Below are 15,730 nucleotides of genomic sequence, written 5' to 3' on the forward strand. Positions count from 1 at the left end.
GTCATTTAAAAAAATCACCACGACAAAACCATCCAAAGCTATCAAAACCCATTCACAATTTAAGTTCCTCAATGTTTTTTCAACATGTACAACAAGTTTGGTGTGTATATGTGTACTCTCCTCTGAGCAGTATGCATTAATTCACAGCTAAATGTAAAAAACAATCCACATTCAAATCAAAATAGCCGACTTCCTGTTGGTCGTAGCTGATGACTGTGAATTAGAAAGTTGTCCGTCTTGATAAGAACAATTTTTGTACTGAGTTTGGTGTCTGTAGCTAAAACTAACCCCCTCACTTTTGACAAAAGGTGGCGCTATAGAGTGCTCTTCCACGCCCTCTTATGAACTTTTGCCAGTGTCTAGCTGTCACTAATACTGATATGTGTTCTGAGTTTGATGAAATCTCTAAGCATGTTATATGCCTCAAAATCACCTGAGAAGTATTCCAGTTTGACATGTTGCCACGCAACAATATTTTTTAGATATCAATATCCCCCCAGCAGATTTATATCGGCTGTGTTTTAACATTATTCTGATGAAGTTTGAAGCAAATCGAGTAAAAATAAGATGCTGAATTCAAAGCATTTTGAAATGACACACTTCCTGCTGCCAGTTGGTGCGCTATAACTTTGACTCCTAATAGTCACATATATGCGATCGACATCATACAACGAATAATCTGATGAAGTTTGATTAAAATTAGGAAATGTATGTGGATGGTATTAGACACTTCCTGTTTCTCAATTCTCGCCATAAATTAAACGCCTCGCTACGAGCAACCGTTCGAGATATCAAAAATCCCCTGGCAATTTTTTCATCCCCAATGTCTTGAGATCATGTTGACCGAGTTTGGTGGCAATCGAGTAAAAAACCTATGACAAGTATATCAAATTCCAGAGCATGCGCTTTTTACATAACTCTAAATAGCTGACTTCCTGTTGGGCGGAGCCTATGACATGCAATACGCAAGTTGTTCGGCACGATGAGATCTATATGTGTACTGAGTTTCATATTAATACGTGTAAGTATGTGTGAGCTATACATCAATATTAATGACTGTGTTCCAGGGGGCGCCGTAGAGCCCCTGTGCACGCGCCGGTCCCAACCTCTGCAGGTCCTAAAGGCCACAGATCCAAAGGTGTGTGCAAATTTCCAAGAGTTTTTGAGTATGTTAAGGACTCCAAAAGCCCCCACAACTTTGACGACAAATATGAATAATAAACCCTAAATAGCCAACTTCCTGTTGGGCGGAGCCTATGATATGCAATACGAAAGTTGTTTGTATTGATGAGTTCTATATGTGTACCGAGTTTCGTATGTCTACGTACAAGTATGTATGATATATGGCCCTCCATATTCCAGGGGCGCTGTAGAGCCCCTGTGCCACGCCCGTGTATCAGTCTCTGCCCGGCCCTAATGGCCGCAGGTTCCAATGTGTGTGCCAATTTTCAAGACTTTTTAAGCATGTTAAGGGCCCAAAAGCCCCCGTAACGTTAGAAAAAAAAAAAAAATATAATTAATAATAATAATAAATAATAAAAATAATCCTAAGGAAAACAATAGGCTCTCGCCCTCCAGGCTTGAGCCCTAATAATAATAATAAACGGAGCAATTCCAAGAGGGTCCTCGCACCATCGGTGCTTGGGCCCTAATAAAAAACAAAGCAGATACAAGAGGGCCCTCGCACCTCGGTGCTCAGCCCTAATAAACAAAGCAGATACAAGAGGGTCCTCGCACCTTGGTGCTCGGGCCCTAAAAACAAAACAGATATAAGAGGGTCCTTGCACCTCGGTGCTCGGGCCCTTATAATAAACGGAGCAATTCCAAGAGGGCTCTCACACCATCGGTGCTCGGGCCCTAATAATAATAATAATAATAAACAAAGCAGATACAAGAAGGTCCCGCACCTCGGTGCTCGGGCCCTAATTAAAGCTGCAAGCAGTGATGAACGGGCCCTCGCACCCAGGGTCATCGCCAGCGAGTGGCTTTAGTAAACAGGTGAATGGTGAGAGATATGCATTTAAGTCATAAATATAAGTGGAATATATCAAAGTCATTTATATGTCCATATCTCATGTTCATGTTGCCAGCAGGTGGCGCTATCATTATAATGGAATATTGGCCTTCAGATGTGTTCAGGTCAGGACTCTTATCGAACATGTGAAATTTGGGGCAGATTACAGCAGTTACAGCAACTTCCTTTTTCATGGCGAAACAGAAATTTGTCAGCCCGCCATGGACACGCCCTTTAACAAACCTCTAGATCAGTGGTTCTCAACCTTTTTTTTTTTCAGCGGCCACACTATGGTACAGTGCAAGTCTCATGGGCCGCATGCATATAATTTACATATTACGTCACCAATACAAACCAACCTGATTTATAATATTATAGCCTAAATATTATGATATCTATTCTATTACATTCACTGAAATAAATAATTCTACTCCCCATAAATACAGCACCTGATGCTGTCGGGATCTAACCAATTAGGATTCAGCTCGAAAGTAGTAACAGCACAAATAAGTTGTGATTGTAAAGCCTTTGTTATACTTTCCGGATGAGCAATCTGGATGCTTACACGGCCAGCACGGACGCAGACTAGTGATGGGAAGTTCGTATCATTTTACAGACTCAGACTTTTGAGTAACATTCAGCAAATTGAACAAATCTTTTTTCGAGTCATTTGGTTCATTTCATTCATTTTAGCAAAATGTAATTAAATGTGTTACGTGTTACTTCCCCAACACATCTATTATACGCAAACGTTGATCACACTACAAACAATACAAAACTAAAATGCTATAAGATACAGAAAAGATTAATTCATTGTTTACCTGGGTCTTCAGTCTGTGATTAGCTCACCTCACCTCTTGTCCGACAAGTCTTCGGGTTCATGTCATTCCTTAATCATGACAGACCCATACACTACCAATGCAGTCCAAGCCGGAAAGAGAATTGATTAGTTCATCTCATGAGTCTTTCGGGTCTGACATTTCTGTCACTGTTTTGTTACTGTTTCTTCAGGATCTGTGGTGTATTATTATTTTATAAATAAAATATTGATTAATTTGTCCTTTTGACTGTCTATCAGTAAATAAACACTAGGCTATATAATAATATAAGCCTACAATACAAAGTATTTATATTCTAGTTTGTTCATTTTTAATCCAATTTTGAGTTTGCTGGTTTTGCTTTTCCTAGGCAAACTTGACATTTTGGTCTAATATATGTACAAGAAGATTGCTCAAAAAGGACATAAAGACATAAAAGCAAATATCATTTTGAATCCTAAACAAATAATATTACAGTTCTATAGTCTAATCTGAATGGTGAACTCAAAAGACATAAATCAAACAACAAGGTCATTTTTGAAGATTAGAATCCACTGTAAAAAAAAAAAAAAAAGAAAAAACATCTCTTCATCAAAGTGATTTCGCCATCATATGGACAACATTTAAAGCATAATTATTATATAAAAAGAAAGTACTATGCACCCGTTTGTAAGGAAGGTTGTAAATTAACTAATAACTCTAGCCAATGCTGTCACGTCACGTGACAAAAGAACGAACAACCCAAAGACCTGAAAGATTAACTAATCAATTCTCTTTCCGGCTCAATACTTATTTTGCTGTCTATGGTTTTAGCGTATGGGTCTGTCACGTGATTAAGGAATGATTCGACCCGAAGACACATGAGATGAACTAATCAATTCTCTTTCTGGCTCAGATTGCATTGGGTTTAGCGTATGGGTATGTCATGTGATTAACGAACGAGTCAAAACCTGATTGACCCGAACTATGAACTAATCAATTCTCTTTCCGGCTCAAGACTGCATTGATTGACACAGGTGAATTACTACTAGCGGAACAGAACCTATAGAATATTGCGCGATGCGCGACCTGAAACGAATCATCCCCAGAGACGACTCGTTCTTCCAGAGTCACATTAAAAATTCGTTCAAAATGAACGAATCATTCAAGAACGACACATCACTATGCATACTTCAGTTTATACTTCTGAATGTGCAGGTTGATGGTTCTCTCTGCAACAAACATGTTAACAAACAATTGCCCAGAATAATTGCACATCGCTGTCTTCATATTCATTTATTGACGGGATTGCACAGGTTTGAGTAGCAATTAGCTTCTTCACACTGCCTGCGCATGTGCAATTATGCTTTTGAAGCCTACTGACCACGCGCACCTGTCCGCGTGGTCATCTGCTCATCTTTTCTCTTCTTTAAACATTATTAACATCATATTTAAACATTATTATTATTATTTATTATAAGAGTAATTGACACTGACTATAACTTTAATGTTTTACCAAATTCAGCTCAGATCTTCAGACTCGTTGCTGTATAACTGGTCAGTCTTAACTTCCCAAAAAAAGCTAGTGACTTTTGTTACCCGAGCAATGAAGGCCTTAATACTTAATGTCCACTAGAGGGGGCGACAGGATTTCTGTTTACAATATTTTAAGTGACAAATATATACATGAATTTCATGTGTACTGCCATGAATATGCCATATCTGTGTACAAGAATAAACTTTACACTTCAAGCTGTACAACTACTTAAAAACTTCCAACCTGGCTTTTTCAACCTACCTCCAAATTTATTTTAAAAAATATGTGACCCGTCACGGAAACCAGTGACACAAGTCGGCAGCACAACTTTCGAGCAAAATGAGAAAGAAGCGTTTTTTTTTTTTTTTTTTAAATTGGTGATCTTCGTTTTTTTGCAGAATCTGTTAGTTGATATCACAAAGAAGTCTCTCCGTGTTTGAGATAGCAGTATTGGTATATTTAAAAGCGTACATTTTGAGGTTGAAATCAGCTAGTTTGTCGGAGATTATAGCACGCAGTAGGGACGTGTCATTGTCTGTCTGTATTTCAATCAGGACCACTTCCGTCAAGTATATTTAACCTGTTAATTGTCACCCGTCCCGTATACGGGACGCCTACGTTGACTATACTATATTACAATCAAATCCAATCTAATCTTGACAAACTATATATCGTTGGAAAGGACTAAGACTCCCAAATATATATTTTTCCAATATTGTTTGTTAAAAATTATGTACGAGCTGAACCGTAGCCGTTATACCGAAAATGTTTTGAAGTTCTTCTTTCGACAAGCCAGATGCTTATGAAACAAGCGCTCACTGATTCTGAAGACGATCAGAGCGACGATGAAAGCAGCATAATAAGACTGTATAATATCCCTAATCTACAACTGAGCGAAGATGAAGATGAGGAAGAATGTATTGGACTGGTGTCAGACGAGTTGGACCGTAAGATATCAGAGGATATATCGATAGTAAAATTTAATGGGGATAAAGACAGAGAAATGGAGAAAATCCGTAACTTTGACTGTAAATGCTACACGAGGAGAAAAGAGAACTCTCTGCATGGGAGACAGTCATGTAGCCAGAAGCTTTCTCCAGACATTATGTACAACATACGGTTGGATTCTTTAGCTGCGGAAAAAAGAGTGGCAGGACATACAAATTATTGGACATTTAGAGGCAAACAGACGCACAGTGCACAACTCAAATGACACAAACTTCACAACTCAAATGACACAAATTTTGCAGATGAAATTAAAAATAACCGACTTCCTGTTGGCTTTAGGATTTAGTTCAAAGATACTTTTTTGTAGGTATTAGTGTGTTACATGTGTGTTCCCGATTTTTATACATGTACGTGAAACGTGGCTCGAGGCGATGCGTGTAGCTCGTTGAATGTGTAGGTGACGTTGTTGAGCCACTTTGCCACACCACTCCTGAAACCCATATCAGACGTACATTTTCACCAGTTTTGAGGTGTGTGCAAAGTTTCGTGACATTTCGAGTATATTCAGGCCTTCAAAAATGTGATTCTTTGGGGAGAAAAATAATAATAATAAACAGCAATTCCAATAGGGTCCTCGCACCATTGGTGCTCGGGACCTAATAAACAGAGCAGATACAAGAGTGTCCTCACACCATCGGTGCTCAGGCCCTAATAATAATAATAATAATAATAATAATAATAATGATAATAATAATAATAATAATAATAATAATAAACAGAGCAATTCCAAGAAGGTCCTCACACCATCGGTACTCGGGCCCTAATAAAACTTAGGGGAACAAGAGGGCTCTTCGCCCCTTCTGGCTTGAGCCCTAAAAAAAAGACTTTATGTTTCTCATCATATCACACAAGGAACTGAAACTCTAAGCTATGACCTACAATAAAAATGAATTTCAACTGTCCCCATATTTTGTGTAATATGTAACATCAGATATTAAATATGAAAGAAAATATTTAATGGTTCAAAACTGCTTTTTCTATACATGCAAATCTGAAAAATATTTGAAAATACATCAATGAGGGACTGGCTCTGGGACAGAATAAGACAGAGATAAATGTTTAGTTTTACGAAGTTTAATCATATCTTACAAGATTTAAAACATTTAAATAGACAACTCAAATAGTAGACAATGTGTATGATTCAGTATCTTTGTTGATATAACTTAAACCAGCTCTGATTTCTGAGAGACTTATTGGCACTGATTTTTTGATTGTACTGCCCTGGCTCATTTGTTATCCCGGTAACTTGATAAGTGTCTGTGTCAAACTTTTTTCCTATTATTTGTAGAATACATTATTTGTTTTGAAGACATTATCAGTGACTTTCCGAATAAGATATTGGGCTTCAGACCCATCCCTAATTATAATTGTGTTACTTTTAGTTCTCCCCTCAGTGTTTGGATCTCCACCAAGATTGATCTCCAATTCTTCTGCCATGAAATTCTGGAATTTCCTGCACAGAAGAGACTTTATTCCCGCAATAATTCTTAACCTTGTGACCAGAGTTTAACTTATTGTTGCAGACCTGATCACGATTCCACCTTGATAGACTCGGAATAATTGTTCCAGTCGACCTTTATGCTAAAGATCATGCAGATGTATGGATGTGCATTGATCTCTTTTGGTCTCCATGATGTCCTAAATACAAACCATCTCATTTACACTCAAAGCCACAGTGGGAAAGACAGATGTTGAGATTTGCATTAATCTCCTTATGCAAATTTTGTCTTTCAATTCAGACACATAGAGAAACAGAGACCAACCATTCTTGAACAGACCAAATCATTCCTAAACACATTCAACAAGGCAGTATGGACATTTTCTCTAAGATTTAGTTGTTTCTGTTGTGTTTTGCAGAACTGGTTGGACCTGTCCAAAGAGGTCAAGAAACAGATGAGAAGTAAGTATCACTCATATGAATGGATATGTCATGTAAACTTGTATGTCATGTAAAATGTTTAAGCACAATATTTCGCCATTGATTGCCTAGTAGGCAGTAACAACATATAATGCCATTGCATTTCGGGCATCCCAAGTTTGAATCCAGACTTTCTGGACGTTTCTCAATCCTGCCCCCCTCTTTCTCCCCCATTTCGCTTCCTGTGTACTTTACACTATCCTGTTGTAATAAAGGCAAAATGGCTAAATAAAAAAAAATAATAATTAAAAATCTGATTTTACAAAGCCTGTATATGAAATACAGGGGAAAAAAAGTTAATTGTGTGCACGACTTAATTTGCTCCCACGTTTTACTAAATCATATGCACAACTTACTCTTTCGTACCTTTTAAGTAAATCATGCACACAATATAATAACTTTCTCACTAGATTTGATTCAATGTAAACATGCCCATGGTTTATTGTGCATGATTTAGTAAAATAAGGGAATAAATTATGATGTTGTGCAAGATTTAGTTAATTATTATTTTGTTTGCACAAATAGATAGATCTTGTCTCTCTATTTTTACTTTAGCTTAGCTACAGCTCTGCAGCCATAGTAAATCTTCTGCAGTATGAAATGTTTAGCCCAGCATCATGAACTTCTCGATCGTTCCTCATATACAGCAATCTGACTGCTGCAGTACAAAGCTACCCAAAGCTGCGTAAAGAAGCAATGAGAATGCATCAGTGGTCATTTGCTCTGAAGCCCTATAAAATCATGCTTAATTAATTGGCTCATGGTGCTAAAGCACTGCTTATAAGGTGCTGCATTACAGTGCCCTTGCAGCTTGACAAGGTTCATGGATAATGTGCTTTATTGGGTTCTGAGGCCGTTCATGAGTTCTGTAGGTCACTGAATTTGGTGCTTAGGCCATGAAGCAAATTGCATGCTCAGTGAGCACAGCATGGCATTCATGGTTGCAGTGGTGGCTCTGTATTGGCAGTCTGAACTTTGTTATCTCTCCAGGACAGTGTATCGTGGAGAGATTTTGCATTAGAAGGACATGTTGTCTGAAGCCCAGGGCACATTTGTCACATCTAGCCAGAACTTTAAAAGGCTGGGAGTTGAGCCACTTTATTATTAGATGGGTTGTCCTGAGCTCTTGCAGGTAAGGGCGTTGAAGACTATTGTTGACCATATATATACATTTTTGTCAAGAAACTGAGATTTTTGCATTGTTTGTTGAATGTGATTTTGCTGGGGTCTATGAGGCGCCTGGATTACCTTCATCTCTGGATATTAGGGTGCATTCTACTTGAAGTTTGGTGTCTATATGGGCCCTTGCTAGAGGTACTATTTACAGGGCATTTGTATTGTGAATATTGGTCCCCTCCCCATACTTCAGATTTTATAACCTGTATTATGAATAAGCTTCTACAAATGGTTTGAATGTGTGAGGCTATATCTTTCATATTTTATGATTGTGCAGTATTGAGAGCCTACTCAAAGTAAGCCTAGTTTCCTGTTTGGGAATAAGAAGCTGGGTAACTGCCCATACTCTGTGTTGCTGCATAGATAAGGTTATTGAATTAAACACACTCTTAAAAGGGTATTATGATGCAGCTCATAATTCCTATTGTGTCATTATATAAAATTTCGTTCCAACTTAGTAACACAGTAACATAGACATTTTGCAATAAAACATAATTATGCCTAATTATTCTGATATGTAGAATACATTTAAGCCAACTGATTTTACATAACTCTAATGTCACTTTCAATACTGCAAAACCATTAGGATAACAAACATTTTTAAAACCTTTCTAAATTTGATTTAGAAAAATAACACAAATCGTATTCACTCAAACAATTAGCTTATGTTTACAGCCCTGTTTTGTTCAGTACATGATCATTTCACTTGCTCTGACCTTTGCTTTTATTTGCTACAGTCAAAAAACACTTAAATGCTGTCCAACCATGAGAACATTTTCAGTTTATCAGTCAACTATTCTGCAAACATGTTGGCCTTGTTTCACAAACAGGGCTTAGCTTAAGCCAGGACTAGCCCTTAGTTAAATTTAGATAATTAAGCAACAAAACTGCCATTATAAGAAAACATTACAGGTGTGCATCTTGACACATAATATAATAATGACACTGACATATTTTAAGATATATCATAGCAAGATATTCTCAATTGATACACCTCAAACATACATTTTAGTCTGGGACTAGTTTAAGCCTTGTCTGTGAAACCGGGAGTTTGTTTGATTGTTTGTTTGTTTGTTTTTTGCTCTCACTTTGTATGTTTTTACAGCATCTTCTTGGCAATTAAATTTTGCTGTAAAGTTCTATCCACCGGACCCCTCCCAGTTAATGGAAGACATTACAAGGTGAGTAAAGTTAAATGCCACATTTATTTCTCAATGTATATGTTGTTGTTGTTGTTGTTGTTGTTTTGGCAAGTACCAATTTGTAGAAAGCAGGATAGCTGATACATGATTAACTTAATGTGGCATACATAAAATTCATAATATCATTAAAAGCATTTTGTTTATGTGTGTAACTTTGGTTCCTTGAGTTGGTTTACTCAAGACTGTGTCAGTCTAATGCTATGCGAACACTATAATATGCCTTACTATGAGGTGATCAGCAATTTATTACCCTGTAAGTAAACAGGTCAATATCAAAACTACACAACCTTCTGAAAGTTCATACTATAAAGGCCTAACCTGCTGTCACCCAAATAACTTTCAAAGACACTCTTCTAGCAAAAAACTAGTGGAGTGCACACAAAAGTACCTCATACACCTCCTAGGCCTTTAAAATTGGGTAAGACTTTATGTGAAGTGACATTCAGCCAAGTATAGTGACCCATACTCAGAATTTGTGCTCTGCATTTAACCCATCCGAAATGCACACACACAGAGCAGTGAACACACACACACACTGTGAGCACACACCCGGAGCAGTGGGCAGCCATTTATGCTGCGGCGCCCGGGAACAGTTGGGGGTTTGATGCCTTGCTCAAGGGCACCTAAGTCGTGGTATTGAAGGTGGAGAGAGAACTGTACATGCACTCCCCCCACCCACAATTCCGTCCGGCCCGAGACTAGAACTCACAACCCTTCGATTGGGATTCCAACCCTCTAACCATTAGGCCACGACTTCCCTTACTTTATGGTAAGGGTACACAAATTACCACGAATTGATGCATAAATTAATGTATGAATTATGCATTAGTTTATACATTAATATCTCATCAATTATCAGGAACTATCATGAGTTCAAAGTCTTTCATTCATGACTTCATGGATGAGCAACTCCTTAATTAAGACAATAAGTAAGGTGAGTATATCATCATGATTTATGATTTATTATACATGATCATGATGTTTTCTTTATTCACAAAAAAATAAGGTCTTTACTCTAAATTTTGGATAAAGCTAAGCTTATGTTACATAATTCAGAAAACCATTATTTTGTGCATATAATACTTTTTGAATTATTAAAGGAAAATAAAAATCCACATTACCTCATGCATATATGCATATAGAGGCTAGAACCGTATATCAATTAATGTGAGAACTAATGTTTTTCATTAAATATGATATGAGTTATCAAGCATGTTAATTTCTTCTTAATAGTAGGTAAATGAACAGACCCCAATATTGGCCAGTCACAGCACATAGTATGTGAATTCTGTTAACATCCAAATTCAGTAACCATCATTAACTAAGCATTAGCAGAACTACCATTTTCACAAAAAATTATTGCTTTTCTGGAAATTACAGTTATTGTACATAATTGTGTGTGGTGAGTTAGTAAATAAATTTAATTAGACAAAAACAATTAAACGTGGGTAGAAATTTTACTGCTTTTTATTAGAAAATAAATAAATACATTGAAAATGATGAATGAAAGAATATGTATGTACTGGGAAGAATAATTTCTTAGAAGACCCATGTGCAGAAGGAAGCGCAAACTCATAGGCTAAGGTAACTCAAAGGCAGGCAGTCTTTTCTTGGTCTCAGTAGTAAAATATAAATAAAATATAAAAAATATAAATTACCTGTGTCAGGCTGTTGTCGTTGAGCCTTCCTTACTGCCACTTCTAGTCCCCACTGAACCCCTGCCACCACCTTGGAGCTGGGAATGATGGGCTCAGGTCTGTCCTCCACATCTGGCATGTCAAACTGTCTCAAAAGGGCATCAGGCTTGGAGTTCTTTGAGCCAGGTCGATAAGAGAGAATGAACTCAAAGCGGTTAAAAAAGAGAGCCCATCGGGCCTGGCGTAGATTCAGCCTCTTAGCCTCCCGGATGTATGTAAGGTTCCGGTGACCTGTCCAAATGACAAATGGGTGTTTGGCCCCCTCTAGCCAGTGTCTCCATTCCTTCAGTGCCAGCTTCACTGCCAGCAACTCTCGGTTACCTATATCATAGTTCTTTTCTGCTTGGGTGAGTTGACGTGAAAAAAAGGCACAAGGATGAAGCTTATTGTCCCTCTTGGCCTTTTGAGACAAAACAGCTCCCATTCCGACATCTGATGCATCCACTTCTACTTCAAAAGGCAAATCTGGATCAGGGAAAGTCAGGATGGGTGCAGAGGTGAAGCGATGCTTGAGCAGCTCAAATGCCCGATTAGCCCCTTCAGTCCATTGAAATGGCTTTGAGGTCTTTTTGGTAAGGGCTGTAAGCTGAAATTTCTTATAAATCTCCTATAAAAAATTGCAAAACCAAGAAAGCACTGTACCTGTTTGACAGAGCAAGGCTGAGGCCAGTTCAGAACTGCTTGGGTCTTGCTAGGATCCATCTGAATGCTGCCATTGGAGACAATGAACACAAGGAAGGAGACAGTTGATACATGGAACTCACTTTTCTGAATCTTCACAAAGAGCTTGTTTCTTAAAGGGGGGGGGGTGAAATGCTCGTTTTCACTCAATATCCTGTTAATCTTGAGTAAATATAGAGTAGTACTGCATCCTTCATAACTCCAAAAAGTCTTTAATTTTATTATATTCATAAGAGAAAGATAGTCTGTACCGATTTTTCCCGGAAAAACAAGACCAGCTGGAGGCGTGACGTGTGGGCGGAGCTAACGAATCACGAGCGCCAGTAGGCTTTTGTGTTGACAGCGGCTGGAAGCTGTGACATTACCGTGAGGGAAAAACCATCATCCAAAACAAACCATGGCTTACAGTCAGATTCAGCCGTTTATTTATGATCCAGAATCAGATCCCGAGGCTGAAACTGAAGAGAGCAGCAGCAGCAACGACTCGCTCCGAGCGGGGCTCGAACCCGAGTCTCCGGCATGGGAGGCGGACGCACTAACAAGGACGCAGAGCTATTTTAAGCAGTTTTACTCACCGCCTGCGGTTCCAACACACGATCGTGACCCTTTTTCGTTGGGATTGCATCATCCTTAAGAAATAAACTATACGCAAATCCGTCGTCAAACTGGGCATTGTTTGTAAAACAAGAATCTTCGAAATGCAGGGAACAAACAAAAACACTTGCACAACTCCGTTGATGCTCTGTAAAAATAAACTCCATCCACTGGTCCCTTAATGCTGTTTTTTTTTTGGTAATCTGTGCAGGGTTGTCTTGCCCTAGCAACCAAAAACACACTCCTTTTGTGACTTTTCGCGACGCTCTCGCTCTGATCAGTGAATCGCTCTAAACAGTGAAATGTCTGTGCTCAGCCTCGCTGTACGGGAGCGCGCGCTCTTCTGGCAGATCTTGTCCCTTAGGACCCATATAAGGAAATTCCGCTCCATCTAACGTCACACAGAGCCATACTCGAAAAAAAAACTTTCAGAAACTTGTGACAAACCGGAAGGAGTATTTTGGGAACAAAAATACTCCTTCAAACGTACAACTTAATTTTTGAAACTTTGTCCATGTTTAGCATGGGAATCCAACTCTTTAACAGTGTAAAAAACTCAGTATGCATGAAATAGCATTTCACCCCCCTTTTAACAGTTGAGACCAAACCTGCCGGACATGCTGGACATGATCTTGGTAACAATGGGAGAAGATTAAGATGTCATCCAGATAAACAAATACAAATTTGTTTAGCATCTCTCGTAGAACATCATTAATGAATGCCTGGAAGACAGCTGGGGCATTGACTAACCCAAAGGGCATTACCTGATACTCATAATGGCCAGTTGGGGTGTTGAACGCAGTCTTCCACTCATCCCCAGCACGGATCCTGACCAGGTGGTAGGCATTCCTAAGATCCAGTTTGGTGAATATTGTGGCACCTTGTAGAAGTTCAAAACCGGAGGTCATCAATGGCAGTGGGTAACGATTCTTTACAGTGATACAATTTAAACCCTGGTAGTCAATACATGGACGGAGACTGCCATCCTTTCCCACAAAGAAAAACCCAGTGCCTGCCGGTGAAGTTGAAGGGCGGATGAATCCACTGTCAACAGCCTTGTTGATATATTCCTCCATAGCGGCTCTTTCTGGGGCAGACAAAGAGAATAGCCTCCCTCGAGGTGGACAAGTGCCAGGATGCAGTTCAATGGCACAATCATAAGGTCTATGGGGAGGAAGAGAGGCAGCACGTTCCTTGCTGAACACTTCACAGAGGTCTGCATACTCTTGGGGGACACGGGATAACTTTGGAGAGGTAGAGAGATGTGTGGAAGCCACTTGTCTCAGTCCAGATATAGTCAGGCTCTCTTTGGATGGGAAGGTTGCCTGTGGCTCGAGAATGGCAGAAAGACAAGCCAGACACACAGCAGTTAGGCCCCCACTCACTTATCTGGTTGGAAGACCAGTCAATTCTTGGATTATGCAGAACTAGCCGAGGATACCCAAGGATCAATGGGAACTCGGGAGAATTAATTTTAAAAAAACTGTATCTCTATGAGAACCTACTTGAAAATGGAGTAATGTGGTGCACTGGCTTACCTGGCCAGAACCTAGGGGCCTTCCATCCAATGCGGTAACAGTTAAAGGATCATGGAGAGTGATGGGCTGAATCTTTAACTGTGTCGCCAATGCGGAATCCATGAAATTTCCTGCAGCACAAGAGTCTATGAAATCCATGAGTTTGTGACGTGCATTGCCCCAGGAAATTGAGACATCAATCAAAAGGCCTGAAGCTGCTGGTCGGGGGTAAGTAATTACTCTCATCCCAGGCCCCCTCTTCTTGGGCGAGACAGGTTCAGTTCAGGACAGGTGGCACGGAAGTTACCGGACTCACCACAGTACAGGCAACACTTATCCCTCATTCGTCTCTCCCTCTCAGCCTGTGATTACCGGGTTCTTCCCAGCTGCATTGGCTCCTCGGTACACCCAATCAGTGAGGAAGGTTCCACAAAACCAGTGGGGGTTTGGATCGCGGGTAGTCAAGTCTCATGACAACGTTCACTTTGACGATCTTGATTGCGGTTGTCCAGTCTGATGGCAACATCAATTATAGACTCCAAATCAGGGGCTGGGTATCTGTAGGCCTGCTCATCCTTTAACTCACGTGATAGAGCACGACGGAATGCAGCTTTCAGGGCTCGCTGATCCCACTCACTCTCTGTAGCCAGGGTGTGGAACTCGATAGCAAACTCTGTGGGTTCCTTGTGCAAGTTGAAGAAGTCGATGATCAACCTCTGCTCCCCTAAGGTGGAAGACCTTCTCATCTCAGTTATGAAGAGATCGCTGTTAGACGTGAGAGGAGACCTCCTCTCCCAGAGAGCTGTAGCCCAATCCAGTGCCTTACCCACAGGAAGGGTTGTCATATAAGCCACTCTGGTGCTCTCTGTAGGGAAACTGTTAGGCTGCTGTTGGAAAGCAAGGGTACACTGGGTAATGAATCCTCGACACCTCTCTGGGTTCCCATCATACCTCTCAGGGGCTGGAAGTCTAGGCTCGAGCAGGGGTGGAGCAGTACCTTGGGACTGGGCTGGAAGAACTGGAGCAATTTGAGGTATGGACTGGGTCTGTGGGTCTGTATAGGCTTGATATATAGATTGAAGTCTCAGATGCTGCAGAATCTCAGTCAGGATTTGTTCATGCTTATGAATGGCCGCAGCTTGGCTAGAGAGCTCAGATAGTATCCGTTCCACATTGGAGAGAGGAGTCTGTTCTTCTGCTGGGTCTACTTCCATGGTTCAGTCTTGCTGTCAGGAAGAACTGGCATGAGGTGTCTGAGGTGGGTCTCAAACCCGGGTCTCCCAGTCAGGGAAAGCTAGTTCTCTACCTCCGGTCTACCGGGAAGAACAATTTCTTAGAAGACCCGTGTGCAGAAGGAAGAGCAAACTAGGTAACTCAAAGGCAGGCAGTCTTTACTTGGTCTCAGTAGTAAAATATAAACAAAATATCAGTTGCAGCTTTACAGCACAAAACAGAAGGTAGTCCAATAGGTAACTGGAAAATGAAACTTAACAGGTCTACAACACAGGTAATACGTACTGGGTAGGCTCAAGACTGAACACAGCTCAATGAAACTGCCAAACTTAAATAGGTCAAAGTAAAGGTGGAAC

At 39.9% G+C, this 15,730-nt stretch overlaps 1 protein-coding gene across 6 annotated transcripts in view; it reads left to right on the top strand.

Moving 5' to 3' along the window:
• Positions 1-7,213: 7,213 nt before the first annotated feature.
• The window catches only part of LOC113100533 (band 4.1-like protein 1), a gene marked incomplete at its 5' end in the record, with an annotated part of 153,550 nt that continues 145,033 nt past the window's right edge, over positions 7,214-15,730 (top strand). For all 6 annotated transcript variants that reach the window (XM_026265214.1, XM_026265218.1, XM_026265215.1 and 3 more), the window contains 2 exon segments: positions 7,214-7,256; positions 9,556-9,631. In XM_026265214.1, the coding sequence (XP_026120999.1) occupies positions 7,214-7,256; positions 9,556-9,631 (119 nt within the window).

The sequence above is a fragment of the Carassius auratus genome, unplaced genomic scaffold (assembly GCF_003368295.1).
Source record: "Carassius auratus strain Wakin unplaced genomic scaffold, ASM336829v1 scaf_tig00217296, whole genome shotgun sequence".
Lineage (NCBI taxonomy): Eukaryota > Metazoa > Chordata > Actinopteri > Cypriniformes > Cyprinidae > Carassius > Carassius auratus.